Source organism: Trachypithecus francoisi, unplaced genomic scaffold (assembly GCF_009764315.1).
Source record: "Trachypithecus francoisi isolate TF-2019V2 unplaced genomic scaffold, Tfra_2.0 Lachesis_group21, whole genome shotgun sequence".
NCBI lineage: Eukaryota > Metazoa > Chordata > Mammalia > Primates > Cercopithecidae > Trachypithecus > Trachypithecus francoisi.
Window position 1 is genome coordinate 31,992,919 of NW_022681467.1, and position 17,757 is coordinate 32,010,675.

The 17,757-nt window shown below is 50.7% G+C and overlaps 1 protein-coding gene across 2 annotated transcripts in view; it reads left to right on the forward strand.

Annotated features, from left to right (window-relative positions):
• The window catches only part of DLGAP4 (DLG associated protein 4), a 171,977-nt gene that overhangs the window by 75,324 nt on the left and 78,896 nt on the right, over positions 1-17,757 (forward strand). For both annotated transcript variants that reach the window (XM_033186310.1, XM_033186311.1), the window contains exons 4-6: positions 70-184; positions 3,027-3,077; positions 7,076-7,316. In XM_033186310.1, the coding sequence (XP_033042201.1) occupies positions 70-184; positions 3,027-3,077; positions 7,076-7,316 (407 nt within the window). The remainder of the gene's footprint in view (positions 1-69; positions 185-3,026; positions 3,078-7,075; positions 7,317-17,757) is intronic.

A 17,757-nucleotide genomic window follows, 5' to 3' on the forward strand; every position in this document is an offset into this window, starting at 1 on the left:
GTCAAGGCCTCCAAAAGCTGGTTGAACAATGGGTGGGCTGAGCCCTGTCTGCTCCCCACTCCCCACCAGGAGTCTGGACCGCCTGGATTCAGTGGACATGCTGCTGCCCTCCAAGTGTCCAAGCTGGGAAGAGGACTACACCCCTGTCAGCGACAGCCTCAATGACTCCAGCTGCATCAGTCAGGTGAGGGTGGCAGGCAGGCTGGAGAGTCAAGGGGCTTGGGTACTGACTCCCATCTGGGAGGAGTACACCCCCAGGCCCAGCCCATGCTGAATGGCCCCCAGATGTCTGCACTGTGCTTCTGTTTGGTCCTTATTCCTGAAGCCTCCTGTGTGTGTCTGCCCCACCGACTGTCCTGTGGCTGGAGAGCACAGTTATGGGGCCTGACCCAGGACCCCAAGGGAGGAAGCCTATACCACCATTGTAAACACAGGATGCCAGCGGGGCGCCTGGCACTTCTCAGGGGTTCAGAACCATGAGGATAGGGAACTGGAGACCTGGGTTCGAGTCCCAGTTTTGTCACTTGACAGTATGAACCCAGGGTAGTCACCTCCCCTCCCTGAGCCTCGGTTTCCTGATTTACCAGAGGAAGGTGAGCATTTCTATTTGGGGGCTGTTGAGGGGCATAAGTGGGATTGTGAAGGCGGTGTGCTCAGCAGAGGGTAGCTGCCTTTCTGGTTATTATTAGCATCTTGTGTGGCCTCCAGCAAGTGACTGCTCTACTTTGGACCTCTGTGCCCACCTACTCAGTGGGCAGTTGTGCTTCCAGGCACAACCAGCTCTGCCTGTGTCAGTGAGGAGCACGCTGTGCTACACGTTGAATTTGCATGCCACCCTCTCAACCATCAGCTCCTTGAGCCCTTAACCACCCCCAAAGGTGGTCTTGTTATCCATATTCCCATTTCATAGGTGAGGCAACTGAGGCTCAGAGAGGTGAGGTCATGCAGCTAGGAGAAGGCAACGTTGGGCAGGGATCTGGGGCTGTCCAACCCAGACCTGGACCTCAGCTCCTGCCATGTACTCAGCACTTTAGGGTTTGCAAAGGGAGAACCAGTCAGAACCAAAAGGCACCCCGCATTGTGTGGATGGGGAGATGAGCCCCCCGAGAAGGCAGACGCCTGCTAGTGGTAGCAGTTAGGCAGTGGGGCAGCCAGGTGCGAGTCCAGCCCCCTTCAGCAGGAATAGGCCACTGTGCGCAGGCCCAGAACCAGGGTTAAAGGACTGCTTAGAAAGTTTTGGGACCCTGACTCCTCACAACTCCATTATTCCTGGCCTAGCCAAACTCCTTCCCCAGCCCCTCAGACATGGGGAGGGGTAGAGTGCCCCAGCCCAGGGAACCCCCTGCCCCTGCCCCCCTCATCCAGACTCCACCAAGTCACACCTGAACTGCTGTCCTCCAATCCATACTTAGTGGCCACATGGAGCTGTCAAAGCCACACCCCTGCTCAAGACCCTCCCTTGTCTCCCACCTCCCACAGAGGGAAAGCCAGAGTCCTTACTTGGACCTGTGAAGCCCTGTAAGACCTAGGCCCTGCCTCCCTGTTGGACCCTGCCTCTTGCCCTGCTCCAGCCACACTGGCCTCCTTTCTGCTTCTTATATAGGAGCGTGCCACATCAATCTGCTCCAGGCCCTCCGCATTTGCTGTTTCCTCTTCTCAAATCTTTGCACAGCTGGCTCCTCGTGTTTCAGGTCTCTGCTCAAATGTCACCTCCTCAGAGAGGCTGCCTGTGATCACTCTGTCTAAAGTAGCCCTCCCAGGCGCTGTTCCTTTACCCTGCTTAACTGACACTGCCTGGAACTAGAATCGTTTGCTTATTTACTTAATGTCTGTTTCCCTCTTAAAACTAGGATCTCCTGGGGGCGGGGGCCTTGCTGTCTTGTTCACTGCAGTGTCCCCAGTGCCTGGCACAGTGCCTGGCACAGGGCAGATGCTCAGTAGGTGTTTGCTGAATGGACGGCATCCCTCCCTGTCTCTCCCATCCCACCACGTTTTCTCATCTCAGTCTTCCTGTCTGTGTCTGTCTCCGTCTGTTTTTTTTCTCTCTCTTCCCTCATTCACATTTTTCTCTGATTCTCTCCAGTGTGTCTCCATCTCCATGTCTCTCTCTGTGTCTGTCTGTCCCTCTACACATCCCATCTCCACCCAGGCCTGGGCCTGGCACCTGGGACACCTTTGCCCTTTAACTGCACAAAAAGGCTTATGAATCAGCCAGGCTGGGGGCAGCAGCAGGTCTCACCCACCACCCACTGCCCAGTCCCAGTTCTCTCCTAGTCCAGGATCCTCTGACCCCTCACAGCCTCACCCCTAGAAGCTTGAGTGACCCAAGCCACACATTTGGCCCCAAAGTCAGAGATATCCTAGGCTGGGGAAGAGCAGGCTCTGGGCTCCATCCCTAATCTGTATCTCCAGGTGGGCTGCCTGCCAGATGAGAGGCAGCAGACAGAGGATACATGGTCACAGGGGCTAGACCTAAAGAAGAACTTTTATTTTATTTGTTTGTTTGTTTATTTTGAGACGGAGTTTCGCTCTTGTTGCCCAGGCTGGAGTACGATGGCGTGATCTCGGCTCACCGAAACCTCTGCCTCCTGGGTTCAAGTGATTCTCCTGCCTCAGCCTCCCTAGTAACTCCCACAGGCATGTGCTACCATGCCTGGCTAATTTTGTATTTTTAGTAGAGATGGGGTTTCTCCATATTGGTCAGGCTGGTCTTGAACTGCCGACCTCAGATGATCTGCCCACCTTGGCCTCCCAGAGTGCTGGGATTACAGGCATGAGCCACTGCGCCTGGTCAAGAAGGACTTTTAAACAGCAGATTATAAGTCCTCAGTAATGCCCAGCCCCAGAAGGAGTGAGCCTCTCATCCCTGGAAGAAGCCAAGTGAGACCTCCTAGCAGCTGGGTCCCAGCCAGTGTGGGGAGGAGGTTAGACCAGCCAGCTTCAAGTTTCCTTGCAACTGACCCTGAATCCCCGACCCCAGCCCCAGCCCTGGTCCCCCCATAACCCTCACCCTCTCTTTCCTGCAGATTTTTGGACAGGCCTCCCTGATCCCCCAGTTGTTTGGCCATGAGCAGCAGGTCAGTATGCTTGCCCTTCTCTTCCACCCCAAAGTGTAGGTCTGGGTCTTAGGCCTGCCCTCTGAGTGGTCCCAGCACCCAGTCCAGGCGGGTACAAGCAGAGCCATCACCAGGAAATCCACTTCCAATGGATGGAGTTTAGGCTCACATTGGTGTCTTGACCCTCCACTCCCTGCCCTTATTGCTTCACCTCTGTGTGCCTCAGTTTCCTCCTTTTGAAGATGGGGAAGAATGAGCTAGGTGCTGTGGATGGGGCAAGAAATAACTCCAGGACTCCTGCCCTTCTCTCTCCTCCCACAAAGCCTGGGTCAGGCCTAGGGAGACTGTTGAAGTTGGACAGGTCAGGGGCTGGTGGCTGGTGATATTAGCTTCCAGGTCCCAGCCCCCAGATCCCTTGGCTTTTCTCCTTTCTGGAGCCCCAGGAGGACATTTAAGGATGCTGGGGTGTTGGAGTGAGTGTGGAGACTTTCCAGCTTCACACAGGTTGGCGAGGTTATGCTGCTCACAGCACTGTCTGGCTGCCCTAAGGGCACCACCTCCCAGACACTCCTTTCCTGCCTCTGGAAGTGTCCCTCTCCTCCCTCCCAGGCCAAAGACCAAAAACCAGGGGCAGGAAAGGTACTCTGAGATCAACCCCACTTTGAGCCAGGAGGGTGTAAGGGACTTGTGCAAGGCCACACAACCCACAGGGGCAAAACTAGGACTAGACCTCCAGCTACTGATTCCAGCCATGGATACCCCGTGTGTCCCTCTCCCCCATGTCACAGGAGCTGTGTGTTCCTCCTGAACACATGATTCAAGAAGTTGTTTAAAGAGCCCACAGTGGGCCAAGCCACCTCTTCCCCATCCACCTTTAATAGGCGAGTGGTAAGGATGTGATGTATTAACATACAAAGCCCCCAGGACAGTGCCCGCTACACAGTAAGTCCTCAGTGATACACACACCAGCAGCACTGACCAGCTGGTCTCGCCTCTGATGGCTCAAGAGCATCTTAACCAACATCGACAGACTCCACAGAGTCACCTGTATTCGTGGGTAGAGGTTACTAAGTGCATACTCTCTTGGACTCTATCCTAAGCCTGTGATATAAATTCTCTAATTTCATTTTTACCACAACCCTGTGAAATGGGGACTATAGCCCCATTTTATAGGTGGGGAAACTGAGACACAAAGCAATTAAGTGACTTGCCCACGTTCATACTGCGAGGAAATGACGGGCCAAGGGTTGGACCTGTGGCAGTCTAGTTCCAGAGCCATGTGGTTCCTGTGTGATCCCAAAGCAAGACCTCATGCCCCCGGTAGTCATGAGGGTCTCTTCATAACTTCAGGATGCAGTTTTGGAGGAGAAGCACCTATCTCTTTAACACTCCTTCTGAGTGAATTTTGGGTTTGCCACATGGCCTATGTTTTAATTTATCAGTACTATACAGTAGAACTTTCTGTAATGATGGAAATGTTCTATAATCCACACTGTCCAATAAGGTAGCCACTAGCTATATGTGACTTTATTTACTTATTTTTGAGATAGGGTCTCACTCTGTCACCCACGCTGAGTGCAGTGGTGCAATCATGGTTCACTGCAGCCTTGACCTCCCAGGCTCAGGTGATCCTCCCACCTCAACATCCTGAGTAGCTGGGACTACAGGCACGTGCCACCATCCCTGGCTAATTTTTTATTAGAGACAGGGTCTCGCTATGTTGCCCAGGCTGGTTTCAAACTCGTGAACTCAAGTGATCCTCCCACATCAGCCCCGCAAAGTGCTGAGATTACAGGCATGAGCCACTGTGTCTGGCTTACCTGTGGTCTTGAGCAAGTCAAATATGGCTCCTGTGACTATGGAACTTTATTTAATTTTAATCAAAAAAAAATTTTTTTTGAGGCAGAGTCTCGTTTTATCACCCAGGCTGGAGTGCAGTTGCCCAGTCTCAGCTCACTGCAACCTCCCCCTCCAGGGTTCAAGTGATTCTCCTGCTTCAGCCTCCCAAGTAGCTGGCACCACAGGCATGTGCCACCACGCTCAGCCAATTTTGAGATTTTTAATAGAGACAGGGTTTCGCCATGTTGGCCAGGCTGGTCTCAAACTCCTGACCTCAAGTGATCTACCCACCTTGGCCTCCCAAAGTGCTGGGATTACAGGCATGAGCTACCACACGTGGCCTAATCAATCATTATTATCATTTTTAAATTTTTTTAGAGACAGGATCTTGCTTTGTCTCCCAGGCTGGAGTGCAGTGTCACGATCATAGTTCACTGCAGCCTGGAACTCCTGGGCTCAAGTAACTGGGACTTGAGGTACATGCTACCGCACCTGGCTAATTTTTATATTTTTAATTTCTTTTGTAGAGCTGGGGTTCCACTATGTTACCCAGGCTGAATTTTAATTAATTTAAACCTAAATAGCCATACATGGCTTGTGGCTGCCATATTGAAATGCACAGATTTGGCCAGGTGCAGTGGCTCATGCCTGTAATCCCAGCACTTTAGGAGGCCAAGGCAGGCAGATCACGAGGTCAGGAGTTTGAGACCAGCCTGGCCAACATGGTGAAACCCCATCACTACTAAAAATACAAAAATTAGCCAGGCATGGTGGCACACACCTGTAGTCCCAGCTACTCAGAAGGCCGAGGCAGAAGAATTTCTTGAACCCGGGAGGTGGAGGTTGCAGTGAGCCGAGATCGCGCCACTGCACTCCAGCCTGGGAGACAGAGCAAGATTCCATCTCAAAAAAAAAAAAAAAAAAGCACAGATTTAGAACTTTCCATTCACCCTCCAAATTGGGTGAACACCCATCTAATTGTTTGACCTGATGCAGTCTCAGATGAGAACATGAGCATCTATTTCACATAGATGAGGAGAAACTAACCCAGAGAAGATAGTGATGGCCTGAGGTTACACAGCTGGGTGGGACACAGCTGGACCCAGGCCCAGATCAATCTTTTCCTCCACATGGTCAGTCAGCTTGTGCCCCCTCCCCCTCTGGCCCAGGCCAACCCCCAGGATGTCCACATCTTTGGCCAACTGACTCCCCAGCTTATCCTCTGTGGTCTTCAGTTACCAACATGGCCTGAGACATGGGTCAGATAGCCCTTCTAGAACCCTCAAAGAGTATGTACATGGTGACGCCCCTCAAGGCCCACACCCTTGGCTTCAGATTTGCAGGGTCCTAGACAGTCATTTCTGGAGAAATACTTAGGAACCATCTACACAAAGTTGAACTAGATGTAAGATAGCAAATAGCATACACATCACCATTTTCCATACTGTCCATGACAGACATCATTAATCAATCCTCACTGCAACTACCCTCACTCCAGTTTTATCTTCTCCCACCAGACAATTGCTTCAGCTTCATCTCTGGCCTCTGTCTCCATTCCAGACCCCTTTCCCAACATCCATTCTGTATACCAGGGCGAGATTAATTTTCCTTAAATACATATTTGGAGTGTTGGTTCTGCCACTTCCTCACCGGGTACCTGTGGCAAATGTCTTCCCTTCACTGACCCTTGGTTTCTTTCCTTGTAAAATAAAGGGATTGGACCATAAGATGGTAAATATCCAGCATACTACTGCCACCCCCATTCCAACATTCAGGACAGACATTGCTAATTGATTATAATTAGCAATGATTATAATTAGATTATAATTATATAATTAGATTATAATTAGATTATAATTAGTCTTTCACACTAAATTCAGATGTGCCCTTAAAATCTATTAATCAGTTTGGACCCTGATTTTTATCACAGAGTTAATATCCTGAGATATTCCAACTTTGCTCTCATTATAGAGATGGGAAGATTGAGGCCCAGAGAGGTGGGGCTGTTTCTTTCTTAAGGGCTCCATCTGCCCATCACATACCCTGAGTGAGATGGAGCTGGGTGGGCTGAGGTCAGACCTCACAGACTGTCCAGCCCTGCCCTGAGCCCACCACCAAGAACCTCTCCCCCCATCATGGGCAAGATAGCCAGCCCCTCATGCCTGCCTTTGCCTGGACAGGTACGGGAGGCAGAGCTGAGTGACCAGTATGAGGCAGCCTGCGAGTCAGCCTGCAGTGAAGCAGAGTCCACAGCGGCAGAGACGCTTGACTTGCCACTGCCCAGCTACTTCCGCTCCCGCAGCCACAGCTACCTGCGTGCCATCCAGGCAGGCTGCTCGCAGGAGGAGGACAGTGTCTCCCTGCAGTCCCTCTCCCCACCGCCCAGTACCGGCAGCCTCAGCAATAGTCGCACACTTCCGAGTGAGTACTGTGATGAGGGAAGGGTTTTTTTTTCTTTTCAAGGGGACGCTAAGGACCATGCCTGGTGGGCCAGCCTGGGAGGATACAGGGAGGAATCTGTCTCGGGCTGGCCTGCACCAGGGGGATGGTTGGGAGCAAAAGCAGGAGACCTTGGAGCTGAACTTCCAGCCAATTGGCCACTGGAGCTCAAATGGGGGTCCCAGAGGCAGATGCCATCCTTGGGGGGTGTGGGAGGTATTGGAGGGGGCTGGAGCTTGTGGGGTACTTGGTTGCTCATTGGCTTAGAGCAGCCACCTGCTGTAGCCAGGGCTTCCTGAAGCTTGACCTGCCTCTTGGAATTAGTTCAGGTAGGCAAACCTGTAGGGAGGTTGGAACCTGGAGAGAAGCCTGCTGTGAGGGTGGGGTCTGCACTGAGCCTTCTCAAAGGGATGCGTTTATAGGCTTCTCTCATATACACAATCAGGGAATACCTTCTGGATTCTTGGGTGTTTGTTGTTGTTGTTGTTGTTGTTGTTGTTGTTGTTGATGATGATGAGACAGAGTCTCACTCTGTACCCAGGCTGGAGTGCAGTGGCATGATCTTGGCTAACTGAAACCTTTGCCTCCCAGGTTCAAGCAATTCTCATTCTTCAGCCTCCCAAGTAGCTGGAATTACAGGCACGTGCCACCATGCCTGGCTAATTTTTGTATTTTTAATAGAGATGGGATTTCACCATGTTGACCAGGCTGGTCTTGAACTTCTGACCTTAAGGGATCTGCTCATCGTGGCCTCTCAAAGTGCTGGGATTATAGGCATGAGCCACCACGCCTGGCCCTGGATTCTTGTTCTAAATCATCTGGAGATAACCCATATGTGATCAGAGAAGAAAGGGGACCCCGTATAACTGAGCAAGCCATGAAATAATAGAAAATTGCATGTTCTCACTCATAAGTGGGAGGTAAACAATGAGAACACATGGACACAGGGAGGGGAACATCACACACCAGGGCCTGTCGGAGGGGGTGGTGGGAGACAAGGTGAGGGAGAGCATTAGGACAAATACCTAATGCATGCAGGGTTTAAAACCTAGATGACGGGTTGATAGGTACAGCAAACCACCATGGCACATGTATACCTTATTAAGTATTATTAAGATGGTCAAAAAAATAAAAAGAAATAATTGAAAATTAGCTGGGCGCAGTGGCTCACAGCTATAATCCCAACACTTTGGGAGGCCGAGGCAGATCACTTGAGCCTAGGAGTTGGAGACCAGCCTGGGCAACATGATGAAACCTGGACTCTAAAAAAATAAAAAATTAGCTGGTCGGGTTGGCATATATCTGTGGTCCTCGCTACTCTGGAGGCTGAAGCAGGAGGGTCATCTGAGCCCAGGAGATCAAAGGTGAAGTGAGCTATGTTCATACCACTGCACTTCAGCCTAGGAGACAGAGTGAGACCTTGTCTCAAAATAATAATAATAGAAAATCAAAACCAAGGAAAAACAGCACAATTTATTGTTTATCAATAGTAGAGAGAGGTTTGAGCTTACTCTGGCAAGCTAGTTCTCCTCCCTGAGCCTCAGTTTCTCCATGTATAAATTGAGGGCATACGCCAGACCCCAGGGAGCTCTTAAGGAGATGAAATAATATTGTGCACCGGACGTGTTTAGGCAGGGACTTGCTTGTGGTAGGAGCTTGGTAAGTGGTAGCTGTTATTATTGGTTCTCAGACTTCACTCTGAGCTTCCTGAAAATCAAAAGCAATTGGGGGCTGGGCGTGGTGGCTCATGCCTATAATCCCAGCACTTTGGGAAGCCAAGGTAGGCAGATCACTTGAGGTCAGGAGTTTGAGACCCGCGTGGCCAACATGGCGAAACGCCGTCTCTACTAAACATACAAAAATTACCCAGGTGTGGTGGTACATGCCTGTAGTTCTAGCTACTCGGGAGGCTGAGGTATGAGAATCGCTTGAATCCGGGAGGCAGAGGTTGCAATGAGCCAAGATCGAGCCACTGCGCTCCAGCCTGGGTGACAGAGCGAGACCTTGTCTCAAAGAAAAAAATAAAAAAGCAATTGGGGTTGGATTGTTGTAGGAAGAGAGGCACTGCTTCAAGTGCTCAACCCGTGTTTGATGTAAATAAATGAACTTGAATCCCATAGATATTCTATACATAGGTAACCAATTTATTGACTGAATGAACTTCTATTTGCAGGAGGCAGAGCAAGAAACAACTGTCTCACTATTGCCTGTTGCACCCTCTCTGGTCTCCTTGCCCTGCCAATGGGTTATATCTGGGGCAGATCCTTGAGCTTTTCCAGTCACTTTTAATATTTTTAAGGAACAGTCTCGTTTTCAGTTAGTAAGGGTCCAATCTGGTCTGATCGGTGTCTTTTTTTTTTTTTTTTTTGAAACGGAGTCTTGCTCTGTCGCCCGGGATGGAGTGCAGTGGCCGGATCTCAGCTCACTGCAAGCTCCGCCTCCCGGGTTTACGCCATTCTCCTGCCTCAGCCTCCTGAGTAGCTGGGACTACAGGCGCCCGTCACCTCGCCCGGCTAGTTTTTTGTATTTTTAGTAGAGACGGGGTTTCACCGTGTTAGCCAGGATGGTCTCGATCTCCTGACCTCGTGATCCGCCCGTCTCGGCCTCCCAAAGTGCTGGGATTACAGGCTTGAGCCACCGCGCCCGGCATGAGCCACCGCGCCCGGCCGGTGTCTTCTCTGTTCCTTGTTCACCTCTGTCTGTTTCTGGTTCCTACACTTGCGAAGGGATGGTAGCCAGAGAGGTGTTGTCTGGCATTGGGACTCTCTGATGCCACATGGTGGCTCTTTCTCCCACTCTGCAGGGTCCCCAGTGCTGTCTTTCCCGGCATGGGCAATCTTCCTTCACCTCACTGTTTCTTATTCCCCCTCAGCTTCTCCATCTGGCAGTCTGCCTCCTCCCCACTCAGCTTCTTTCTGCTAGGGCACCTGGCTCTGCTAGTCAGGCATCTTGGGGAGAATCCTTTGAAGACAACTCCAGCCCTACTTTCCCTCTTGGTGACCACTTAATGCATTTGAAAACAAGGGCCTTTGCCTTATGGGACTCTGAAAGTATAGACTGGTCCGCTACAGCCTCTGAAAGTATAGACTGGCCTGTTATAGCCTTCCTTCCAGTCCTGCTGTTACCGGTAGCCCCACCAGCCTCTCTACCTTCAAGGTCTCCAAATAGGAGCTGAGGCCCAGGTTCTGTGTCCTCCAAATCCAGAAGAGCTCTCCCAGGCTGTCCCAGACACTGCTACAATTCCAAAGGGGCCTCGGGTGAAGGATAACATCTCCCATATCCTCACAGCCATGCGAAGTTCTCTAAGCATTAGGTGGGCCTGGAGGGATAGACAGCACCCCTAGCAATTCTCTTCAAATAAACTATCCCTCACCAGTTTTTCCAACCCCAGTCACTTATGAATGGACTGAAGACAGGGGATGGGCTACATGTCCCAATATTGCCTGGGTCCCTGTATTGGTCAGCTCTTGCTACAATTATGCTGCGTAACAAACAACCACAAAATCAGCACAATACAACAATTCACATTTATTTCTTTCTCCCAAGTTTGTCAGTTGGGACAGTTCTGCTCCACATGTCTTTCATCCTCCTCCTGGGACCAAAGGGTCCTCCTGGGATCAGTGGTCTAGCCAGGGAATATTCTCCTTATGGTGATGGCAGAAGACAGAAGAGCAAGCCTAACTAACCAAGCACATTTCAAGGCCTCTGCTCATGTCACACCTGCTAACATCCTATTGGCTAACACAAGTCGTATGACTGAGCTTATAGACAAGGGATGGAGAAGTACCTGCTCACCTTTGTGTAGGAAACTATATTCATATGGCAAAGGGTGTGGCCACGGGTGGGGGGGTAAAGAATCAGGCTCTGGCTGGGCACAGTGGCTCATGCCTGTAATCCCAGCACTTTGGGAGGCCGAGGCGGGTGGATCACTTGAGGCCAGGAGTTTGAGACCGGCCTCGCCAACATGGCGAAACCCCATCTCTATTGAAAATACAAAAATTAGCCAGGCATGGTGGTGCCTGCCTGTAATTCCGGCTATTCGGGAGGCTGAGACAGGAGAATTAAACCCAGGAGGTGGAGGTTGCAGTGAGCCGAGATTGCACCATTGCACTCCAGCCTGGGCAACAAAAGCAAGACTCCGTCTCAAAAAAAAAAAAAAAAGAATCAGGGTCAACAATTCAGTGCTCCATGATCCATTGTCTTGACTGTATTTACTTATGCCCTTTCCATGTAGAAAATGTTTATTCCCAAGACCCCCAAAAATCTTATCAAATCATGAGATTGGATCAGACTCTTAAGATCTATGTATGTCAGGTCTGGATGTGGCTTCTGTTGAACAATTGACTTAATTTTTTAAAGAAACTACTTTTCTACCCCACAGTCTAACCCTCCCCAACCACACAGCATACACTGGTGAAACAGGGACAGGATAACTGCAGTTAACACTCCTGTTCAGAAAAGAGGAAAATGGAGATTCAGAGACTTACTGATCCACAGCAATTCTGAAGTCCTGAGCAACTGTTGGGCAAATGCGTTAAGATTTGTTGATTAGGTCCAAGTTCTCCCTGGGGTTGATTTTCTAGTCTGTTGTTCTCCACAGCTCTTGATTCTGCTCTCTGAAAGCACTTATTTCTCCATCAGAATTTTTGGCCACTTCTAAAGAGAACTTGGAGAATATAGTCTTGGGCAGTGGAACACCTTTCTTAGCTTGCTTCCTTCCTAAAGAAAGTTAGGGAACTAGATGTCTTTTGCATCTTGAATGGTCTTACTCCCTTTAGCCTAAGCTGGTCAATCTTACCCATGCACTTACCTCAAACATTTGATGAGTTTTCTATGTATTTGATTCCTTGTAATTTCAAGTGCCAAAAGCCACACCCATAATTGTTTTTGAGTCATGCCTCTCTCTTGACTTGATGCTTACTTTGGGCTTCTGTGGGACCATGCCCTTAAGCTTTTGTAGGCCCTTTTGACCAGATAATAGCATCTGCTACCTGGTATCTTGATTGATTGATTGATTGCTTGATTGAGACAGTCTCTCTCTCTGTTGCCCAGGCTGGAGTGCAGTGGTGCGATCTTGGCTCACTGCAACCTCCACCTCTCAGGTTCAAGCAATTATCATGCCTCAGCCTCCCAAGTAGCTGGGACTACAGGCGTGTGCCACTATGCCTGGCTAATTTTTGTATTTTTAGCAGAGACAGGGTTTCACCATGTTGGCCAGGCTGGTGTCGAACTCCTGACCTCAAGTGATCCACCCACCTCGGCCTCACAAAGTGCTGGGATTACAAGTGTGAGCTACCACGCCTGGCTCTACTATTTTTAGAGTGTTAATAAGAGATATTATAACCACACCTTGATTTGATCCTGTGCACATACTGCATCTTTTTTTTTTTTTTTTTTTTTTTTTGTTGGGACGGAGTCTCGCTCTGTCGCCCAGGCTGGAGTGCAGTGGCCGGATCTCAGCTCACTGCAAGCTCCGCCTCCCGGGTTTACGCCATTCTCCTGCCTCAGCCTCCCGAGTAGCTGGGACTACAGGCGCCCGCCACCTCGTCCGGCTAGTTTTTTTTTTTTTTAGTAGAGACGGGGTTTCACCGTGTTAGCCAGAATGGTCTCGATCTCCTGACCTCGTGATCCGCCCGTCTCGGCCTCCCAAAGTGCTGGGATTACAGGCTTGAGCCACCGCACCGGCCACATACTGCATCTTAACTGGCCATGATCTTGGTTTGATCTTTGCCCTGCGGATGTATCTTTTTTTTTTTTTTTTTTTTTTTGAGTTTTGCTCTTGTTGCCCAGGCTGGAGTACAATGGCGCGATCTCAGCTCATCGCAACCTCCGCCTCCTGGGTTCAAGCAATTCTCCTGCCTCAAGCCTCCCAAGTAGCTGGGATTACAGGCATGCGCTACCACGCCCAGCTAATTTTGTATTTTTAGTAGAGATAGGGTTTCTCCATGTTGATCAGGCTGGTCTCAAACTCCTGACCTCAGTTGATCCGCCTGCCTCGGCCTCCCAAAGTGCTAGAATTACAGGTGTGAGCCACCATGCCTAATTAAGCTGTATCTTAATTTGAGAATGGTTTACTGTCTGGAGGGGCTGGAGTTGACAAATTTATTTTCCGGCCGGGCGCGGTGGCTCAAGCCTGTAATCCCAGCACTTTGGGAGGCCGAGACGGGCGGATCACGAGGTCAGGAGATCGAGACCATCCTGGCTAACACGGTGAAACCCCGTCTCTACTAAAATATACAAAAAATTAGCCGGGCGAGATGGCGGGCGCCTGTAGTCCCAGCTACTCGGGAGGCTGAGGCGAGAGAATGGCGTAAACCCGGGAGGCGGAGCTTGCAGTGAGCTGAGATCCGGCCACTGCACTCCAGCCTGGGCGACAGAGCGAGACTCCGTCTCAAAAAAAAAAAAAAAAAAAAAAACAAATTTATTTTCCAACTAAGCAAGTTCTGGTCTCCTTCCCTTTCCTCTAAACACTCCTTGAAGATCGGCTATTTTTTACTTTTTCAGACAGGATCTCCATGTGTCACCCAAGCATGGGTGCAGTGGCATGGTCATAGCTCACCATAGCCTTGACCCCCTGGGCTCAAGTGATCCTCCTGCTTCAGCCTCCTGAATACCTGGGACCAGAGGCATGCAGTACCATGCCTGGCTAATTTTTAAATTTTTTGTAGAGATGGGGTCACCTTATGTTCTACCAGGCTGGTCTTGAACTCCTGGGCTCAAGTGATCCTCCCACCTTGGCCTTGTAAAAGTACTAGGATTACAGGTGTGAGCCATGGTACTTGGCCTAGCTATTTCTTTTGAGTTCCTCCTTTTTTTTTTTTTTTTTTTTTTTGAGATGGAGTCTCGCTCTGTCGCCCAGGCTGGAGTGCAGTGGCCGGATCTCAGCTTACTGCAAACTCTGCCTCCCGGGTTCACGCCATTCTCCTGCCTCAGCCTCCCGAGTAGCTGGGACTACAGGCGCCCGCCACCTCGTCCGGCTAGGTTTTTTGTATTTTTTAGTAGAGACGGGGTTTCACTGTGTTAGCCAGGATGGTCTCGATCTCCTGACCTCGTGATCCGCCCGTCTCGGCCTCCCAAAGTGCTGGGATTACAAGCTTGAGCCACCACGCCCGGCCGAGTTCCTCCTTTTCTTATAAATCTTTTTTTTTTTTTTTTAAGACAGTCTTGCTCTGTTGTCTAGGCTGAAGTGCATGATCTCAACTCACTGCAATCTCTACTTCCTGAATTCAAGCCATTCTCCTGCCTTAGCCTCCCAAGGAGATGGGATTACAGGGGTGTGCCACCATACCCAGCTAACTTTTGTATTTTTAGTAAGATGGGGTTTCATCATGTTGGCTAGGCTGGTCTTGAACGTCTGACCTCAGGTGATCTACCCACCTTGGCCTCCCAAAGTGCTGGGATTACAGGCATGAGCCACTGCGCTTGGCCTTTTTCTTGTGTAAGTCTTTTTTTTTTTTTTTTTTTTTTTTTTGAGGCAGAGTCTCCCTCTGTCACTCAGGCTGGAGTGCAACGGCATGATCTCGGCTAACTACAACCTCCGCCTCCCAGGTTCAAGTCATTCTCCTGCCTCAGCCTCCCAAGTATCTGGGTCCGCAGGCATGCACCACCATGCCTGGCTAATTTTTGTATTTTTAGTAGAGACGGGGGTTTCACCATGCTGGCCAGGCTGGTTTCGAACTCTTGACCTCAAGTGATACACCTGCCCTGGCCTCCCAAAGTGCTGGGATTACAGGCATGAGCCACTATGCTTGGCTCCTTTGTCTTGTAAGTCTTTAATAAATGCATCCAAAAGGAGCAAGCTCAGGCCAGGTACAGTGCTGAGCATGGTGCTATAATCCCAGCACTTTCAGAGGCTGAGGTGGGAGGATCTCTTGAGGCCAGAAGTTCAAGACCAGCCTCAGCAACATAGTGAGACTCCGTCTCTACAAAAAAATTTTTTTAGTTAGCCACTGCACTTCAGCCTGGGTGACAGAGCAAAACCCTGTCTAAAAAGAAACAGAGGCGGGTGCAGTGGCTCATACCCATAATCCCAATGCTTTGGGAGACCAAGGTGGGAGGATCACTTGAGCCCAGGAGTTCAAGACCAGCCTGGGCAACATAGTGAGAACCTATCTCTACAAAATAAAAACATTAGCTGGGCATGGTGATCGCAGCTGCTTGGGAGGCTGAGGTGGGATTTGCTTAAGCCTGGGAGGTTGGGCTGCAGTGAGCCATGATCATGCCACTGTACTCCAGCCTGGGTAACAGAATGAGACCCTGTCTTTAAAAAAAGAAAAAAGAGGCGTGGCATGGTGGGTCACACCTGTGATCCCAACACTTTGGGAGGCCAAGGCGGGTGGATCACCTGAGGTCAGGAGTTCGAGACCAGCCTGGCCAACATGGTGAAACCCTGTCTCTGCTAAAAATACAAAAATTAGCTGGGCGTGGTGGCAGGCGCCTATAATCCCAGCTACTCTGGAGGTTGAGGCAGAAGAATCACTTGAACCCAGAAGGCGGAGGTTGCAGTGAGCTGGGATCACGCCATTGCACTCCAGCCTGGGCGATAAGAGTGAGACTCCATCTCAAAAAAAAAGAAAGAAAGAAAAGAAAAAGAAAAAAAGAGGCTGGGCGTGGTGGCTCACACTTGTAATCCTAGCACTTTGGGAGGCCGAGGCGGGTGGATCACCTGAGGTCAGGAGTTCGAGACCAGAATGGCCAACATGGCAAAACCCCATCTCTACTAAAAATACAAAAATTAGCTGGGCACCTATAATCCCAGTTATTCGGGAGGCTGAGGCAGGAGAATCACTTGAACCCGGGAGGCAGAGGTTGCAGTGAGCCGAGATTGCGCCACTGCACTCCAGCCTGGGTGACAGAGCGAGACTCTGTCTCAAAAAAAAAAAAAAGAAAGAAAGAAAGAAAGGGCATTCCTTAAGACACTTAACTGCCATCTGTTGAAAAACTGTCATGTCACACTTTTTATTGGAGTAAGGTCCTTTACTTCCATTTGCCAGAAATTTGTCATAATAATTATATAATTAAATTATGTCTGTGTGGTGAATGGCTCCCCCCCCGCCCCCGATATGTGGCATCCTTGATCAGTATAAAACTTGTACAACCATATATGGCGAGCCTGTCCAAAATCACTCCCTCCACAGACAAACACCAGCACACACAGGCACATCATCACCACTGCACATCCAGCTACTGTCTCCTTGCAGGGTCACCCCTGCTCAGAAGGCTGCCCCCTTACTCCTCAGCATCTGTTTCCAAGGAGTGAGCAATCAGGTCCTGTCCCCACCCCTAGGGCTGTTCTGAGCCCTCACATTGCTGAGGGGCATGAAGGCTCTGTCCCTCTCACAGAGGCATTTGTGCAGGCTAGTGGGTAGATGTGGGGGAGCGGCAGTTCTGAGGCAGTGAGAGCCCCTCTCAAGCAGGGCATGGGCAGGGCGAGGAGCTGCCTTCCTGCCCACCCACCCACATGTGCCTGGCCAGTTCCCCACTGCCAGTGCCACTACTGCTGTCCCCTTCTCCCTCCCCCTGTCTGACCCAGATTCCACATTCCAGAAATAGCTCTGGCAGGTGACTGGCAGGCGGGGTCAACTCTAGCTGGGATGGTGGGAGAAGCAGCCGCTGTGGATGCGTGCCCCTCCCCAGCCAAAGGACCTACCTAGAAGGGGGCTTGGGGGTGCCATCACTCCCCAATCTGCCCCCTCCTGCCTCTTCTCTTTCTATGCCTCTGAGAAAAAGGAGAACATCCTCCCTCCCTCCTCTTACTCTGCCCATCTCCCTCTCTTTCTTCCAGCTTACCCTCCCTTCCTCTTCCTCTTTCTCCCCCTACCATCTTTGCCTTCTGTCTGTCTCCCTCAGTTCTCTGCTTCTCCCTCCCACCCTCTCTGCCTTCCTTTCCTCTCAGTTTCTCGCCCTCCTCCCCTTCCTCCCTTTCTGTGTCTCTCCCACTCCCTCTGAATCACAGGGAGGCTGTGATGGCAGCCAGGGGCCTGGGCAGGCACGGTGGTGGGCTGCGGGGTATACCCCCATTCCTGCCAGCTGCATTCTCTGCACATGAGTGTGTGCAAGCACACAGGCACACACTTGGGCTCACTCCCTGACAGTGCCTGTGGCTCTAGGCTGAGCTGGGATGGGCTCCAGGCCTGGGAACCACCCTTGCTCCTTGCTCAGGGACCCTGAGATCTGTGTCACTCTGAGTGGGCTCCTGCCCTTCCCTGGCTTCCCTGGGCCTCAAAGTCTCTATCTGTGTTGTGAGGCCTTGGTTTGGGGACCCACGGGTACCTCCCATCTGTGACAATCCAGTCACCAGCTACTATGCCTGCCCTGCTTTGTCCCATCTTCCATCCCCCAGCTTCTTCTCTGACTGACTCCCCTCCTACCTCTAACCACGCCCCCACACTCCATATACAGGAGGAGAGATTGATAAAATTGC